Source organism: Mauremys reevesii, linkage group 13 (genome assembly GCF_016161935.1).
Source record: "Mauremys reevesii isolate NIE-2019 linkage group 13, ASM1616193v1, whole genome shotgun sequence".
Lineage (NCBI taxonomy): Eukaryota > Metazoa > Chordata > Testudines > Geoemydidae > Mauremys > Mauremys reevesii.
This window is the reverse complement of record NC_052635.1, coordinates 43,946,302-43,961,727: the sequence shown is the minus strand read 5'-3', so window position 1 is coordinate 43,961,727 and position 15,426 is coordinate 43,946,302. Positions and strand designations below refer to the sequence as shown.

General features: G+C 46.9%; 1 protein-coding gene across 7 annotated transcripts in view; it reads left to right on the top strand.

The window, feature by feature from the left end:
* The window catches only part of KCNQ2 (potassium voltage-gated channel subfamily Q member 2), a 117,423-nt gene that overhangs the window by 38,277 nt on the left and 63,720 nt on the right, over positions 1-15,426 (top strand). For all 7 annotated transcript variants that reach the window (XR_005587923.1, XR_005587924.1, XM_039499124.1 and 4 more), the window contains exon 2: positions 14,735-14,825. Coding sequence is in view for 5 of the 7 variants with exons in the window: in XM_039499124.1 (XP_039355058.1) it covers positions 14,735-14,825 (91 nt within the window). In the remaining 2 variants the exon portion in view is untranslated. The remainder of the gene's footprint in view (positions 1-14,734; positions 14,826-15,426) is intronic.

Here is a 15,426-nt window from a genome sequence, read left to right as displayed (position 1 = left end):
ATCGTCATGGGTGCATTTGCATAGCCTTCAGTTTACACTAAGTCTTGAATTCCTTTAAAGTCAGCAGTTTCCAGAGATCGCAGCACAGAATTACTGGAATTACTGGCACATTGCCAGTAATCATTTTGGTTTTATTGTAGTGCAACAGTTACTGTTTAGTTTATTTCCCAAAAGACCATTGTCAAGTCCTTTAAAAAATATTTTGAAATTTATTTTTATTCTCTATTGTGTGGCTCTAAAATACCATAAAACAAAATGCTTTTTCCCTTCCAATTTTCCCCTTTCCTGTTGTTTAAGTCAGTGGTTCTCAAGCAGGGGTACATGTACCCCGGGGTACTCAGAGGTCTTCCGGGGGAACATCAACTCAGCTAGATATTTGCCTAGTTTTACAACAGGCTACATAAAAAGTGCTAGCAAAGTCAGTACAAACTAAAATGTCATACAATGACTTGTTTATACTGCACTATATACTATACACTGAAATGTAAGTACAATATTTATATTCCAATTGATTTATTTTATAACTATATGGTGAAAATGATATGGTGGCTGCATCACCAGAGGGAGCACAGGTGCATGGCACTGCATTTCTGTAGGACCTATGTAAACAGCGGTTATTTATAAAAAATTAGTTCAGCAACAAATTGATGCACTTTTTATTGTGAAAAAGAGGTGTTTAGAGTCAGAGGAGTCACAAGTACATACCTCTTTAAAGGCAGGTCAGTTTTTTAGCTTTATACTGATTCATTAATATAGCCTTGGAAAAATCTTTTCACTCATCTCATAGGGCAAGTAGCTTTATTTTATTTACTTTTTTTCCAGAGAGGATACGTTAAATACAACGTACGTTTCATTATCATTTATCATCATGAATCAGAGTGGCAAGCAGATTTTGTGCCAGGGCTGGTCAATTGTCAGTTTGCAAGGTTGTTTTAACGTAGCATCTGGATCTCTCTTGGACAGAAACGCATTGATTTCAGCAGACTTTGGAGTTATTAGTTATTTCTATGAGAGGAACACCTAGAAGACCCATCTAAGTTGGGGCTTCATGGTGCCTGGCACTGTACACCTGCAGCAGGAGCCGTACCTTGCTATGAAGAATTTACAGTCTGAGCAGAGATGGCAGACAAAGCGTAGGAGGATAGACCAAGGCACAGAGAGGTGAAGCAGTTTGCTCAGTGTTACACAGAAGAGCCAGCAATGGAACCCAGATCTCCCTACTTCCAGGCCAATGCTCTAACCCGCTGGTCCATGTTTGCCTTAAAAATAGGTTCAAAACCATGACCCCATATCTGAGTACCCCTGCTCTTCAGAAAGTTTCACCAGTTCTGAGCTTTGCATCCTACCAGAAGCTGTATTTCTACAAGTAGTAATAATTAATAATAATAATAATAATAATTAATAATAAATACCTCCCTCTTATATAGCCCAGTTGATAAATATTCAGCTCTGCACATGAGAGCCAGCCAATACTGCTACCTCCAGTGATAACATCCTGCCGGGCCTCGCAACCCCCTCTTCTGGGGCAGGCTACTGTCTCCACCATGGTTCTAACCAGAACTGGCACCTTTAATGAGGCCCCCGCCAATGAATTTCACATTAACATTCCTTATTGCATGTTAACATTACCCAGAGTCAGGGCTGCAGAGATAATTGGCTCTGATTCGATGTATTGCTTTAAAAATTAGATTTCATTCCAACCTCCACACCCTTTGCTGGTTCATTTCCCTTTCCCCAGCTATCCATTTCTGTCCTTAGCTCTTTCCTGTATTGTCATGGTGGATTAGGCAAAATTAAACGAGGCTCAAAAATTATGGTTCTCCAGATTTTCCATCTGTGTGAGTGGAGTAGGAACAGACACCATCTTAATGCTTAGAAATGGAGCCCTCCTAAGAGCTGTTTCTCCCCTCTGCCATAGTGGGGAGGCACTTTCAATTCTCCATCTGGTGAAATCCGCATCATTCCATGGCGGTTAAGGTATACCAGCTGGTTGCCTGTTAAACCCAGTAAGGACTATATATTATTAGTAATTGTGCAGTGACAATGCTTAGAAGCCCTGGTCTAGGATGGTACTTTGAGGGCTATTTTATATTACAGCGTTGCTTTTGGAGAGTCGGGCCACCCGTTCGTTGACATTCTCTTAGGCAGACAGTGCTGTGTCTTGGTGCTTAGTAATAATGTAGTGAATGTAGATGCAGCTGTGAGTGGCCAGAGCCTCTATAAATCAGATCTCAAGTGCCTCAAGTTGGGCTCCCGAAAAATGAGGCACCCGTGAAAAGTTTGACTGAAGTGGCTTGCTCAGCATATCAGGTAGGAACTCTGTAGCAGAGACAGGGGATAGAATCCAGTCCTCCCGGGTGGCAATCGGTTTGCCTTAACCATGCGATCATCCTTTCTCTTCCTGCGTTCCCCTGCCTTCCCACTACAAAACTTCGATAGCAAATAAGAGAGGGGTCCTGCAGACAACACTCTCCTTCACTACGCAGCCCTGATCCATCCCCAGAGTAGGGCCGGCCTGTGCACGGAATGAGGCAGGGGTCCGGTGAGAAAAAAAGGAGATTATGGAATTGAAGGGTGGATAGTAAAGAGGGTTGAATTAAGGCTGCACAGGCATTCTAGCATTTCCCACCACTCCAGGGCGTAGTAGTCGCTCCACTCACTCCCTAGGGGTTGCAAATAACCCTTCTTCCCACAGCCCTACGGTTTGCAGAGTGTTCCATCGTCCCTGGCCTGCAAGGGTCTGCATTGCCCCTTTCAGGCTGCCCTTGTGCTGCTCACAGGTTTCTGGGTATAGCCCCTCTTCTGCCAGCTCTTTATGGTCCCATCGGAGAGACACCCTTTCTCCCTGAGAGAAAGGCTGCCTCTTTCGTATCCCAGCAGGCCTGTCTCTCAGCCATCATGCACTCAGAATCCCTTAAAAGACCCTTTAATGGAGGAGACGGTGGCACCTTGCCTTTAAAGGGCGAGCACTTTCTGTTACAGCCAAAGAAAGAAAGCCATTTCCTTGATGGCACAACTATTCAGCCTTGCTGCTAACAATTGTACCAATCACGAGGTACCATGTCTTGCTCTGGTTCCCGGAGGACCCCTGTATTTTTGGGGTTTCTGGTTTCTGGTCCATGCGAGGGGATTTTGCTTGTGGAACTTCAGCGATGAATAGAACCGATGGAGCTGAGAGCAGGAAGTAGCAGCTTCCCAGTAGCCTGGCCATCAGACTGCCAGTGTCTTTCCTGCAGCCTCCCACACAGTGCAGAGACGTGGGGACGCTGTAATTAATGTTGGACCTGGCAGTGTCATCGGCATCAGTTCTTAATTGGGCTCCATGGCAGTCGGAGCCCAGGGGAACGCTTACCAGCAAGCACCTGTGTCATTAGCTCGCATCAATTATAACACTAAGGAGACTGTTCACTGGCAGTGAGCAGAGTAATCACATGTCACTGCTCCCATCTCACTCTCCTCTTCGGATGTCAGAGATGCAGCTGGCAGCTGGGGACCGATGGGAAAGGCAGCAGTTCTGCATACGGGAAAATTGCCTTTTGTCTTGTAAAGGAATGCATGCTGCATTCTATACCCCGGCATCCGAAGGGGAAAGATGGGCCTGAGACATCTCCACTCTGGGGCCAGATGCACGGGGGCTGGACTGGTTTGCAGCACCCCAGGGGTGGAGAAAAGAAAAAAAAAAGCATCAAACTCCCATGGAGGAGAGGTCTCAGGAGGCCTCAGTGAAGGGGATGAAAGAAACTACTCCCTCCCTCTTCCTCCTGCTGCTGCTCCTGCTCCTCTCGTGCCCTGCCTCACTTCTACCCTAATCATGCTCTGCTGCAGTTCCTCACGCTCATGCCATGCTCAGCACCTCAAGAGGCTGAGTGGCAGGGGAGGGGATGGAGGAAAAGGAGCCCTCTTTACCCAGCATCGCCTCCTGCACCAGCCTCAACCAGCCCCAGCACCCTTCAGTGCCAGTGTCCCATGGCAGCAGCCCTGACCCAGGCTGCTGCACCATCAGCAACCCCCCATACTGCAGGGCACCTCATTTGCACACCCACTTTGCATGTGCAAAGGAAAGATCACTAGTCATTTCTGTACACGTGGTCTGTGTCTTCTTTGTGCCTCCTGCCCAGCAATTGCACACACTGAATTATATTTTCAGCTTAGGTAGGCGAAATGGTTTGCGTGTGTGTTCGTATCAGCACTTATTGCTGAGACATTTAAGAGCCTGTTATCAATAAAACTATCAAAAATGTAACCCACCTCCTTGTTCACTAACCAGGCCCTGTAAGAAAGAAAGAAAGAAAGAAAGAAAGTTACTAACTTTCTTTCTTTTTTTCTTTCTTTCTTTCTTGCTCCAAAGTAGGTCTTTGCAGCAAAATCTAGGCCAGGCCACAAATAGGGTTGGCTGACCCAGACTGATTTCTTTCACTCGGTAATGCTTGGTTGGCTTCTCTGCTACAATCTGCCACTTCAAGGGGGTTGATCCATGTAAATGAGATGAGTAGCTGTAAATCTCCTGGCAGACTCCAAATCTTCTGAAATAGCTCGAGTACTGCGGGAAGCTATTACCTGCTGAGGAATTACTCTGGCTCTGCCCTTAGATCAGCTCCATGGCAAGTTTAGGGGGAAAAAAAAACGATGGTGGAGTTTACCTGGCATGGGAGGATTGGACAGCTCTTCCCCGTAGCCTGACTGTGCTTCTACTTCTTAATCAGCCTCTAAAGAATCAGTGCTGGGCAACTCTCTTCGACAGTGCTTCTGCCAGCGCTGAGGGGCTCCGTCCGCTGTGCTCCTGACCTCAGCTTCTTGCGGATAGAAGAAGCCAAGAAAAGGCATCAGGCCTGGGTCTCCAGAAGGGCTGCAGGCTGGGGTCTATTCTATGGGACCTCCATTTAGGGGCCCATACGTCTTCATTAAAAGCACTCTCAGGACATGGTTAGGACTTAGGGATGAAAAGACCTCTTGGGGCCTGAGGAGTTTCACTTGTTGCAAGCCCCCAAGCTTCATCGCCAAGATCAGCTGTGACGTGCATCAGGATACGGAATGTCACTTGGAGTGTGTTCATCTCACCTGCTTTTTTAAAGCCATGTGTTTGGTCATGGTCCTCTGGACGCTCCCTCCTCACTCGGGCAATGCATTCCTGTGTACACCTGGAGATTTGTTTGCCTGTCCAGTGAAGTGCCATGAGCCCAGGCGGCTTACAGAGGGGTGGGGAAATCTGACTGATTTCCTACCCTTGTTTGGAGCAGGGCCGGGGTTAACAGCTAGGGAAGGGGTATCAGATTGACAGCTCAGGCTCCGTGTGGTTCATAACGGAAGCCGTATTCAGTGCCAACGAGCACCATCTGTTGGAAACTTTACAAACACTTACAATGAATAGTGAGTTTTGGAGACAAATGAGCCTGCTGGTGTCTCTTGTACCTGGAGTGCCGTGGGGCTGCCTGTTTCCAGTGCCCTGAATGGGACTGGCACAGTGACTGAAACTAGGTTGCTGCAAAAGTTAAAATCCAACTGACTCGCCAGCGACAAGCCCAGGGCACTAAGTCCCTCTCCAGTTCTGTGCCAGCTTGTTACACGTCACCCCTTCGCCCTGCCGGTTTGCCCTGTCTTTGTGCACAGGGAATGCACTGGGGCTGTGTGAATTGTGCTCCTGAAAACCAAAGTGCAGCTGGGGTGTCCAATTCAGGCCTCTCTTGCCAATGTCCCTTTAACTCAGAAACTGTCCCGCGGTGCTGTCCCTCATGCGTTACCCTGTGTTGCTTCCCAGCTCTGCAGTATTACTTGTGTTTTCCTACTTTAAGCTTTGGGTAAAGATGAAATCCACCACCAGCAACTACTGGCCCCTAGCTCCTGCCTCTGAAGGGTAATACAGCCTTTCCTCTGAGCGTTGTCCTTAGCACTGAAGGCCTGGCCTATCTGTATGTTTTCACTTTCGTTCTCCTCCACTATGGGACCTGAGCTCTTGTTTCTATCTAGCAGCTAGTCTCAAAGGGAGAAATTCGCCAAGCACCCATACAAAGCACCCACTTACGGCATGAAGCAGGGCTTTGAGCATCCCTGAATAGGCAGGGATGTACAGGTCACTTGGGGTGGACCCTGGGCAGGCCAGGGGGTATTCCAGTGGCCCCAATACATTACGTAGGGGTTAGCGGAGAGGACGTAGCCACGGAGGGGCTGTGCTGTACTCTGATTCCTTTCCTGTGGGTTGGAGATGTGCCAGTCGCATATCCCTATTCTTGTGGAGTTCCTTGCAGGAACCGGAAATAACCTGGCTTTGTGCAGTCAGGAAATAATTTTACTCTAGGAGCATTTGTGCAGCTGGGTGAGTCACTTGAGGCCAGAGCAGTTCATCTCAACAACGGTGAGCTGATCCGGGAATCAATATCCACTGCGGAAGAGAAAACATCTTAGGGACACACCGGGCCTGATCCGGCTAAATCAGAGTGGTAGCATTTTACGCCCAGTTTGCACAGCTGTAACTGATGGCACATCTGGCAAGGCACGGGAGAATAACCAGAAGCTGCCTGAGTTTGGCAAGCTGAAGGCCTGGGGACTGGAGCCAAATGCTGAGACTCTGAGATCTAAAGTGTCAAACCTCTTTGGCATGTGGGTAGCACCACATCTATTGATTGCAACTCGGAGCTGTGGCTGCTCCAGGATTGCTGCTCCGCTCAGCTTCCCTCCTGCTGATGCATCATGCAGCCACAGGCCACCTGCTCTTTGTCTCTCAGCCCATTGTGGTGCCCGTCCCACACTCCCTTATAGGCTGCACTGCTCCGTTATTTCTGCTTTGTCATGGGGCTGGCTCAGCAACGGGGGGCGGGTTGGGGATCAAGAGCTAGTGGACTCAAGTGGCTGCCTGCTAGACTGGGTTGCGGAGCTGAGTGCTGTACCAGGTGCACGCTGGAGGGGTGGCTGACTCATCTATGGTCCCCCAGTAAAACTCTGCTGCAAATCAGTGGCCTCTTCTGTGGTGGATGCACTGTAAAATACAGAGGGGCAAAGGATTCTGGATTGGGTTTGGCAGCTGTAGCAAAGGACAGCAGCAAGTCCCTCCGGGGAGCAGGTCTCTCTCCACAGCGATGTCTTACCCTGGGCTCACCAGTGGCTGGAACATTTCATGTGCGGCTAAAGAGCATCTGCACGCTCCTACTGGACGGGGAAAGCGTAGTGCTGAGTGCGCCTTCCTTTGTCCCCCATTCCTCGATGGGGACTGATTCTGACACCGTTTGTGTTTGTAGCTAAACACCTCACACTGCTGTTCTGCCAGTGTGGAGTGTGTTCGGTGGGGGTGACGGGTTTGATTGTCGATCCCACTGGGCCCGCTGGGCGGAACTGTAGCCAACCTTCCCAGTGCAGCCGTGCAAGCCTGCTCCACAGCTCCGTTTAGGAAAGGGACCCGCTGGCTACTTTAGAGCAATGCAGCTTGCTCAGCCGGATGGGGGTCCTAAGCCTCATCTCCACCCCAGCTCCTGCCCAAAATATGCTGAGCAGGAAGAGGAGAGAGATGGGAATTGGGCAGGAAACAGTGGGGAGGGGGGAGGAGCTCTCAGATGGGTCCCCCTAGACACCCAGTCAGAGCCTTCTACCCTCTCTCCACTGTAGAAAGAGAGGGATGGCCTCAGTGCACAGCTGCCTACCCACCTGGGTTGATTCACTGTGGAGATTAATCCTGTGACTGGACCCCTTCAACTTCCCATCAGCCTCGTATGTTACTGGCCAAGGACACTGCTTTCTTGGTGCGTGGTGCCCGGAGGACCCCCCTCTGTGCTGTAGCCGTGGGTAGCCCAAGGGATGAGTCACAATGGTTAGTTAGGGTTAAAGAGACACTGGGGCTGGCTCATCCTCATACAGACCCCCTGAGTTCTGCAGCCCAGGATTCTGGATCGTCTGGTGAACATGCATGTCTATAAGAAGCTCTCATCTTCCTTTCTGATTGATTTGATTAGTTATCTGCCTCCATCGCAGGGAGCCCATGCTTGGCTGTGCCCATCTGCCAGAGCTAGCGCAAAGATAAGCGGAGTTCCCAGAAATATAAGGTGCGAGTTCGGTTCTTCCCCCTCTCCAGAGGCCGGTCCCTGTGTCGACAGGATTATTTGATGTTTCCAGTGAATGGTTTTAGTTCTTTAGCTCAAGTGGTGGAGGCTCATGCTTTTGGCACTAAAGTTTCTTGCCTTAAACCCCACTCTCTACCCAAGCAGAGGTTGTGGTTAAACACGCCCTTGCCGCTCAGAGCACTAGGGGCAGAGGCTGGGGCCTCCTTCCTGATCTGCAGCACCATCCCCCAGCTGTGCTTAGTGACATGATGCTTTTGCGATGGGGACAGGCGCTAGGATGGAACCGTCATTAATGTCACTTGTGACTGAGCTCAGAATTTGAACGCAGCGCTCCAGTGCTGAGCATTCCCACAGATACATAAACTAGGAGGAAATACTTGGGATCAGACCCTGAGAGGTGCGGCACACCTGAAGCTCCCGCTGAGTGACATGGAAGTCACAGGTGTGTTGGCTGTGTTGTCTAGAGCAGTGGTCCCCAACCTTTTTGGCTGGCGGGCACCAGCCGAAGGACCACAGCGGCGGCGGAGCACCCGCCAAAATGCCGCGGCGGCAACGCTTCTCGATGACGCCACTTGCCGTCGACAAGTGACGCCATCGAGAGGCGTCCCCGCCGAAATTCGGGAGCGACGCCTCTCGATGACATCACTTGTCGACAGCAAGTGGTGTCAGCGAGAGGCGTCCCCGCCGAAATTCGGGGGCGACGCCTCTCGATGACATCACTTGTTGGCGACAAGTGTCGTCATCGAGAGGCGTCCCCGCTGCGGCATTTTGGCGGGTGCTCTCCCAGGGGCCAGGATGCGGGCGCATTAAGATGGCACCGCGTTGGGGACCACTGGTCTAGAGCCACTGTTTAGACAGGCCACTGGGGGCCGTATGGAAAATGTACAAAAGCTCTCGCCTATAAGGATCGAACGGCTATTCAGTTACTCGCCCTCATTGTCCTCAGCCTTTGTGTGCTGACCCTGATGTCAGACAAAGGATTCCATAGTGAACAAGCATATACTGGATCCTGTCCGGGTCTTCACAGTCACTGCACGACATCTGCGGGGGTAGGGCCTGTGTTCACGAAAATGCAGCATTATTGAGGTTTCTCTGGATGTCTGTCACCCTACGGGAGGCAGCACGTTTTCATCGTATACCAGGGTTCAAATAAATACTGTCATTCCATCCCACCTGGACTTTTTGCTGTCATGTTTATGGCCAGGGCGAATCTACAGATCTGTGGCATCGACTGAGCTCAGTGGAACAAAACACAGAAGCGAACGCTAGCCCCCCGAACGAACATAATCTTAGAAATAGTCAAAATTCAATTTGCAGCGGCGTCAAGCGGAGCCAGCGGGATGAATTATTGAATGTTTTTACAAAGTGCAGGCTTTTAGTTTATCTCGGAGCTGGCGTCCTTGAGTGTATTTTAAATATATTGTTAGTAAATTAATTCCACTCATCTTGTTTGAGCCAGTTCTCGTTGCTGCTGACTGACTGATACCTGCTTGGTTCGTGATTTGATGCCAGATATCTTCTTAACAAGGCGTCCCAGGCTTCCGAATAGCCTGAGATTTCATTACGTCCTCAGGCAATAGAGTCAGGGTCATTCTCTTTCTGTCTTTTAATTGGTTTTAGTGCATCTCGTGCTTGAAAAAAGTACAAAACAGACAGCCTTGGAGACCGAAGTTCTGCCTTTATCCACGGATCTGTGGGTGACAAGATTGCTGGAACCAGGGCCCTGCTAGTCCCTGGCTTTTCTCTGCTGAGTGTGCTCATGAGGATGCCAATCCTAAGAGTATCAGAGGGGTAGCCGTGTTAGTCTGGATCTGTAAAAGCAGCAAAGAATCCTGTGGCACTTTATAGACTAACAGACGTTTTGCAGCATGAGCTTTCGTGGGTGAATACCATCCGACGAAGTGGGTATTCACCCACGAAAGCTCATGCTGCAAAACGTCTGTTAGTCTATAAGGTGCCACAGGATTCAATCCTAAGAGTAGATTTTGGATTTGTAGGTGTTTGACCACTAGGGATTAGAAGACAGAGACCACCTTGTTTTCCCTAGGCCACCAAGGAGCCACTGGACGGTAATATTACTTACTTGATAATACTTTTTGCTGCTGTGGGCTGGCTCTAAACTGGAGGCTGAGTGGGAAAATGCTCCTTATCTCAGCACCACTCATCTCAGAGAATCCAGATGGGGCAGGATTTTCAGAAGTGCTTAATTTCATTAAGAACGTGAGTCCCAGTGAAAGCTAATGGGACGTCTGTCAACCTCAGGTAGTCACATGGCCCCCATCACCAGAGCCCCTCCCTGTCTTTAATGTATTGATGCACATGATGCCCCTGGGATGCAGAGGGATGGGATTGCCCCCATTTTCCAGATGGGGAACTGAGGCACAGAAAGGCTAAGGGACTTAGTCAAGGTCACACAGGAAGTCTGTGGCAGAGCAGGGACTAAATCCCAGGTCTCTCAAGACATAGACTAGTGCCCCAGTCACTGGGCCATCCATGCTCTCTTAAATCATTTAGGTGCTTTTGAAAACCTCACCCACAATTTTCATGGAACACAACAGAGATGCTGGATGAAGCGGTGCTCAGGGCTGGTCCACTAAGCCTCTGCACTGAGAGATCTGCACCCACATTCTGAACACGTTTAAAAAGCAAATAGGTCAGGGAAGTCAATGAGGTTACCCCAGGGATGAGTTTACTGGGGTTCTTGTCCCGGCCTCTAGTGATTGGCGCTCCACTGTTCAGTTATGCACGGCCAGCGTTCTTTACTCAGGGGAGGTGTAGGACTGGGTTAAACAGGTTGTGGCCTAGGTCAGGACTGAGTTTTCGACAGCACTGTGGAGGAAGCTGGTACAATGCCTGCTGGTAATATGTCTTGCTTAAAGCCAGTGCAGTCAGCCCCTCCCTTTCACAGTGCAAATGAAAACATAGCAGCCGTCTTCTCCAGCTAAGACGTCATCAGCTGTGATCCTCCATTTGGCCTATTAATCTTTGCATTCTCCTGGAGGGATGACGAAGATCCTCCATTCATTTGCAGCGCGTATGAGATGGGGAGGAGGACTCATGAGACTGCTTTATTGACAGCACCATATCTGCATCTTCGTAACCTCATCCCTTGAACATTCCACAAGCCCGCTAGATCGCACTGGCTAGGCTAATTGAGTATCAAAAGACCAAATCCAGATCTCACTGAAGTAAATGGGAGTTTTGCCCTGGGTTTTAGCATTTGTAGGATTTGCCCAAAGTGCTATTTTTACACTTGTTAATTAATTAATTAATCATGTTTATTATGGCAGTGGCTGGCACCAAATTGTGTTAGGTGCTGTACAAATACAGAGTAGTCGTCTTTATTTTTTTGCAGATAAACCTAGATAGTCAATTAATATTATAGGGGAAAATGGTGTCTAGTAGTTACACACTTGGATTTTGATGCAGGACTCCTGGGTGGTATCGCTAGTGATGTGATATGTCACAATCATACAACTCAGTAGTTCTCAAACTTTTGTACTGGTGACCCCTTTCACATAGCAAGCCTCTGAGTGTGATCCCCCCCTTATAAATTAAACACACTTTTAAATATATTTAACCCCATTATAAATACTGGATACAAAGCAGGTTTTGGGGAGGAGGCTGACAGCTCACGACCCCCTATGTAATAACCTGTCCCAACCCCCTGTTTGAGAACTGCTAATATAACTCCTTTGTGCCTCAGTTTACCCCACGAACACTGGCAATAACACTACCCTTCTCTCACATGGAGGATTAATTTATGAATGTATGTAAAATGCGTTAAGCTCTTTCAGAGAAAGATGCTGTTCTCTACTGAGTCATATTCTTATTAACTATTCCTCACCATTTAAAAAAAACCCTCTTGACATTATTTTGAATGGTGTATTTTCACCCTAGTTTTTCACTTCTAGTCGCTATATAAAAAGGCGCCGGTGGTATCTTTTCTGATAAATTATTTTTATTGTCACCTTATCTTCCCCCCCCTCAGCTTGTCTGTTTCTTCCACATGTTGAATCCAGTCTGTCATTCAGATTGTGAGCTGGCCAGGGTAAGGTCTGTCTTCCTTGAAACATGTCCGTACAGCACCTGCACCCAGCACAATGGGGCATTGCTCTGTGACTGGCGTTCTTAGGCGCTGTTGCAATACACATAAATCACAATAATATCAGTCGTTTCTGTAGATAGCTAACATATATTATACATTATCCAGTTAAAAGGAGAGTGACCTAAAAAATACCTCCTATGCCCTGATGAGGAGTTAGCCAATTGATAGCTCTGTTGGAAGTAGCTGCTGCTGTAAGATAAAGAATATTTCTACCTGCTCTGTTGTGGCTGGTGATTTGCATGCCACATGTTTGCCATTCTTTAGGGATTGCATGGAGGACAGAATGGCCGTAGGGAAAGTCAAAAGGGTTGGGCATATGGGAATTGGATTATGGTGAAATTATCTCTTCAAAAGGCTGGTCGATATTTGTAATTTCTACATTAGTGCTGACTTGCCAACATGTATGGGTCGTACAAAGCATGAGGTTGCCATTAAACGCCTTCAAATTATTAGTGGCTTGCTAATGTTTTAGCCTAAAAGTGGATTGTGTGTTTTGCCCCCATAGTCTCCCAGTACCTTTGGCCTTTTAACTTTTCCATCCCTTTAGTTTCCCCGGGGGTTTGTTGGGCTGTATCAGTGGGGTTAATGAATTGTGACACCTCTAGGGTAAGGTTTCTCCATCATTAGCCTAGTACTTTTCTCCTCGCCCTCCTCCCCGAGGCATGGCACCAAGCCTGCTGCCAGACAGCGAGATTAATTCTTCATTTTCACAGAGAGAAAGTTCACTCCCCAGGGAAAAGCAAACAGGACAGAGACTGTGCTAAAGTAAGATTCAGTGTTAAATATTCAGTGCGAGATGCAAGGATTTAGCCACATGGTTCCCTTTAATGTTACTGGAAGGCTGTGAAGAAGGAGAGGCATCTGTTTTGGAAAAGAGGAAGGCTGGATCTTTTTCCACCATAGGAACACAGGAACTGCCGTCCCATATCAGAGCAGTGACCATGGAATCCAATATTCAGCCTTAATAATAGTAGGTGCTCAGATACTATTAGCAGTAGAGAACCCTAAGACAGATAGATAGAGTAGTCTGTCTCTGATGGTGGCCAAGACCAGATGTGTCAGAATCCAGAGTAATGGACCAAGTATAAGATAACTTGTCCTAGGGAAATTTCTTTGTGACTCTCATCAATTACTGATTTGCTTATGCCCTGATCCATGAGGGTTGATATCCCTTATATTTTTTATCCTAATTTAAACGTATGCTCCCATTTTTCCATGTACAAATCTAATGTTTATTTGAATCCTGTAAAGCTGCTGGCCTCGATAATATCATGTGGCAGTGAATTCCACAAGTTAAATTTGCGTCGTATTAATAATAATCTCTATCAATTTTAAATTTGTTGCAATTCAGTTTAATTGAATATCCACTTCTGCTGGTGACCCGAGAAAGGGTAAATAGGAACACTTGATTTACCTTCTCTAGAGTGTTTATATCATATACCTTTATCATGTCATCCCTCATTAGCCTCCTCTCTAAACTAAGCAGCCCGAATCTTTTTCAGTCACTGGAAATCTTTTCATGCCGTTTCTGCTGTACCTATTTTAGAATGGGGTGCCCAGACCTGAACACAATATTCTCGATGAGGGTGTATGATTGAATTATGTAATGGCATCATAATATTTTCAGTAGTATTTTGTGCATTCTAACATTTGTTTGCTTTTGGGTGCTGTTCAAACATGGGGGAAAAGATCTGAATTCAGTTAAAGGGATAAGTGCAAATTTTGACTGTTCATTCTCCTGTCCCACCCAAACCTGTTCTCCCCATGCTGTAAATACTGAGCTACTCAGGGATAGGTTGAGGACCATAGTCTGCTCTCATTGAGGCTGGTGTGAATCTGGAGTTACTCCGTTCACTTCAGTGGGATGAAACTGGGTCTGTACTGCCATACCTGAGAACAGAATTGAATTTTAAGAGCCAAATTTTTCCTTCTGCATAGGCTTATTTGGCCTTAAAAATTAATCAGAGGTTAATCAGAGGTCATTTTTTTGTTTGTTTCCTAAACTGAAGTTCTCTTTGGAGAGCTAAAAACAACATGTGACATGGTAGAGATTTTGAATTGATTTGTGAGTAATATAATAACTGAGAAATTGTGCAGGAGTACATAATTACTATGGGAATATATATGGAAATATATTTGCCTGGCATCTACAGTGGTGATATGCACTCATTTCACAGTTGCTTTCCATGCAATTGCTATCAAAACTTGCAACAATTTTGTTTGGTCAAGTAAAGTGAAGTAATTGGGAAATGACCCAGTGCACACACTTTTCTAATAGCTGTTGAATGAGAACTCTGATCATATTTTGTGGAGCCACATTCTGCTCAGTTTGCACGCTTGCAACAAACTATGGGATTTCATCAATGACTTACCCATTTTAGAATGCCTGGAGTGCACAGGTCAAATACTCCACTGACGATCTGTTAGAGACCACTTTTATAAAGAGAGACAGTGCTGTTAAAATAGCATTGCGTGGAAAGTTTCAAAATGTGATGTAGGTTAAATAGCTCGATGAACTACTCAAAATTTACACTCTAAAGATTGGCATTATTTTTTCTCTCCTTTTCTTTGTGTCATCCAGTTTTCTCCTAGTTTTCTCCTGCCTGGTACTATCTGTCTTTTCAACCATCGATGAATATCAGGACAGCTCTGAAGGGGCCCTCTACATACTGGTAAGTTGGGAGTCGCAAACATAAGACAGAGCACGAGCAAGAAACAAACAATATTGGGCTTTTCAAACATGGCAAGCATTTGAGCTGCGGCGGTCAGGATGGATGGGGCAGAGGCCATATCTAAGAATTGGCTGAGATGTCACTGGGGCATGGAGGGATTCAGCCTTCTAAGTGAGGGATAAGTATTTTCTCTCTCTGCAAACATTTGTCTAGATTTGACATGCTTTCCAATCCAAAGCCATGTAAATCTTTAAAAGCAAGCACCTAAGAGTACCCCTTGGAAGGAATGGGGAGTGTTTGTATTAATCTGTAAAAATCCTGAAGATCCAGCAATAACAACTTTCTCTTAAGGTGAAAGACAAATATGACTCCAAATCTAAGCTGGTGTATTAGCTCGTGGTGCCGCCTGGTTCATTTTGAATCATCTTTAATTTTTCTTGTCTCTGTTTCAGGTCTGGGTAACAATAGCACTGCATTTAGCCTGCACTCACAGGACTGAAATCAATTATTATTTACACTGAGTGTAAATCTGAAGTTATCTGGATTTGCCCCAGTGTAAACAAGGAAAGAATGTGGCTCACAGTCTCAAGGATGACTTTAA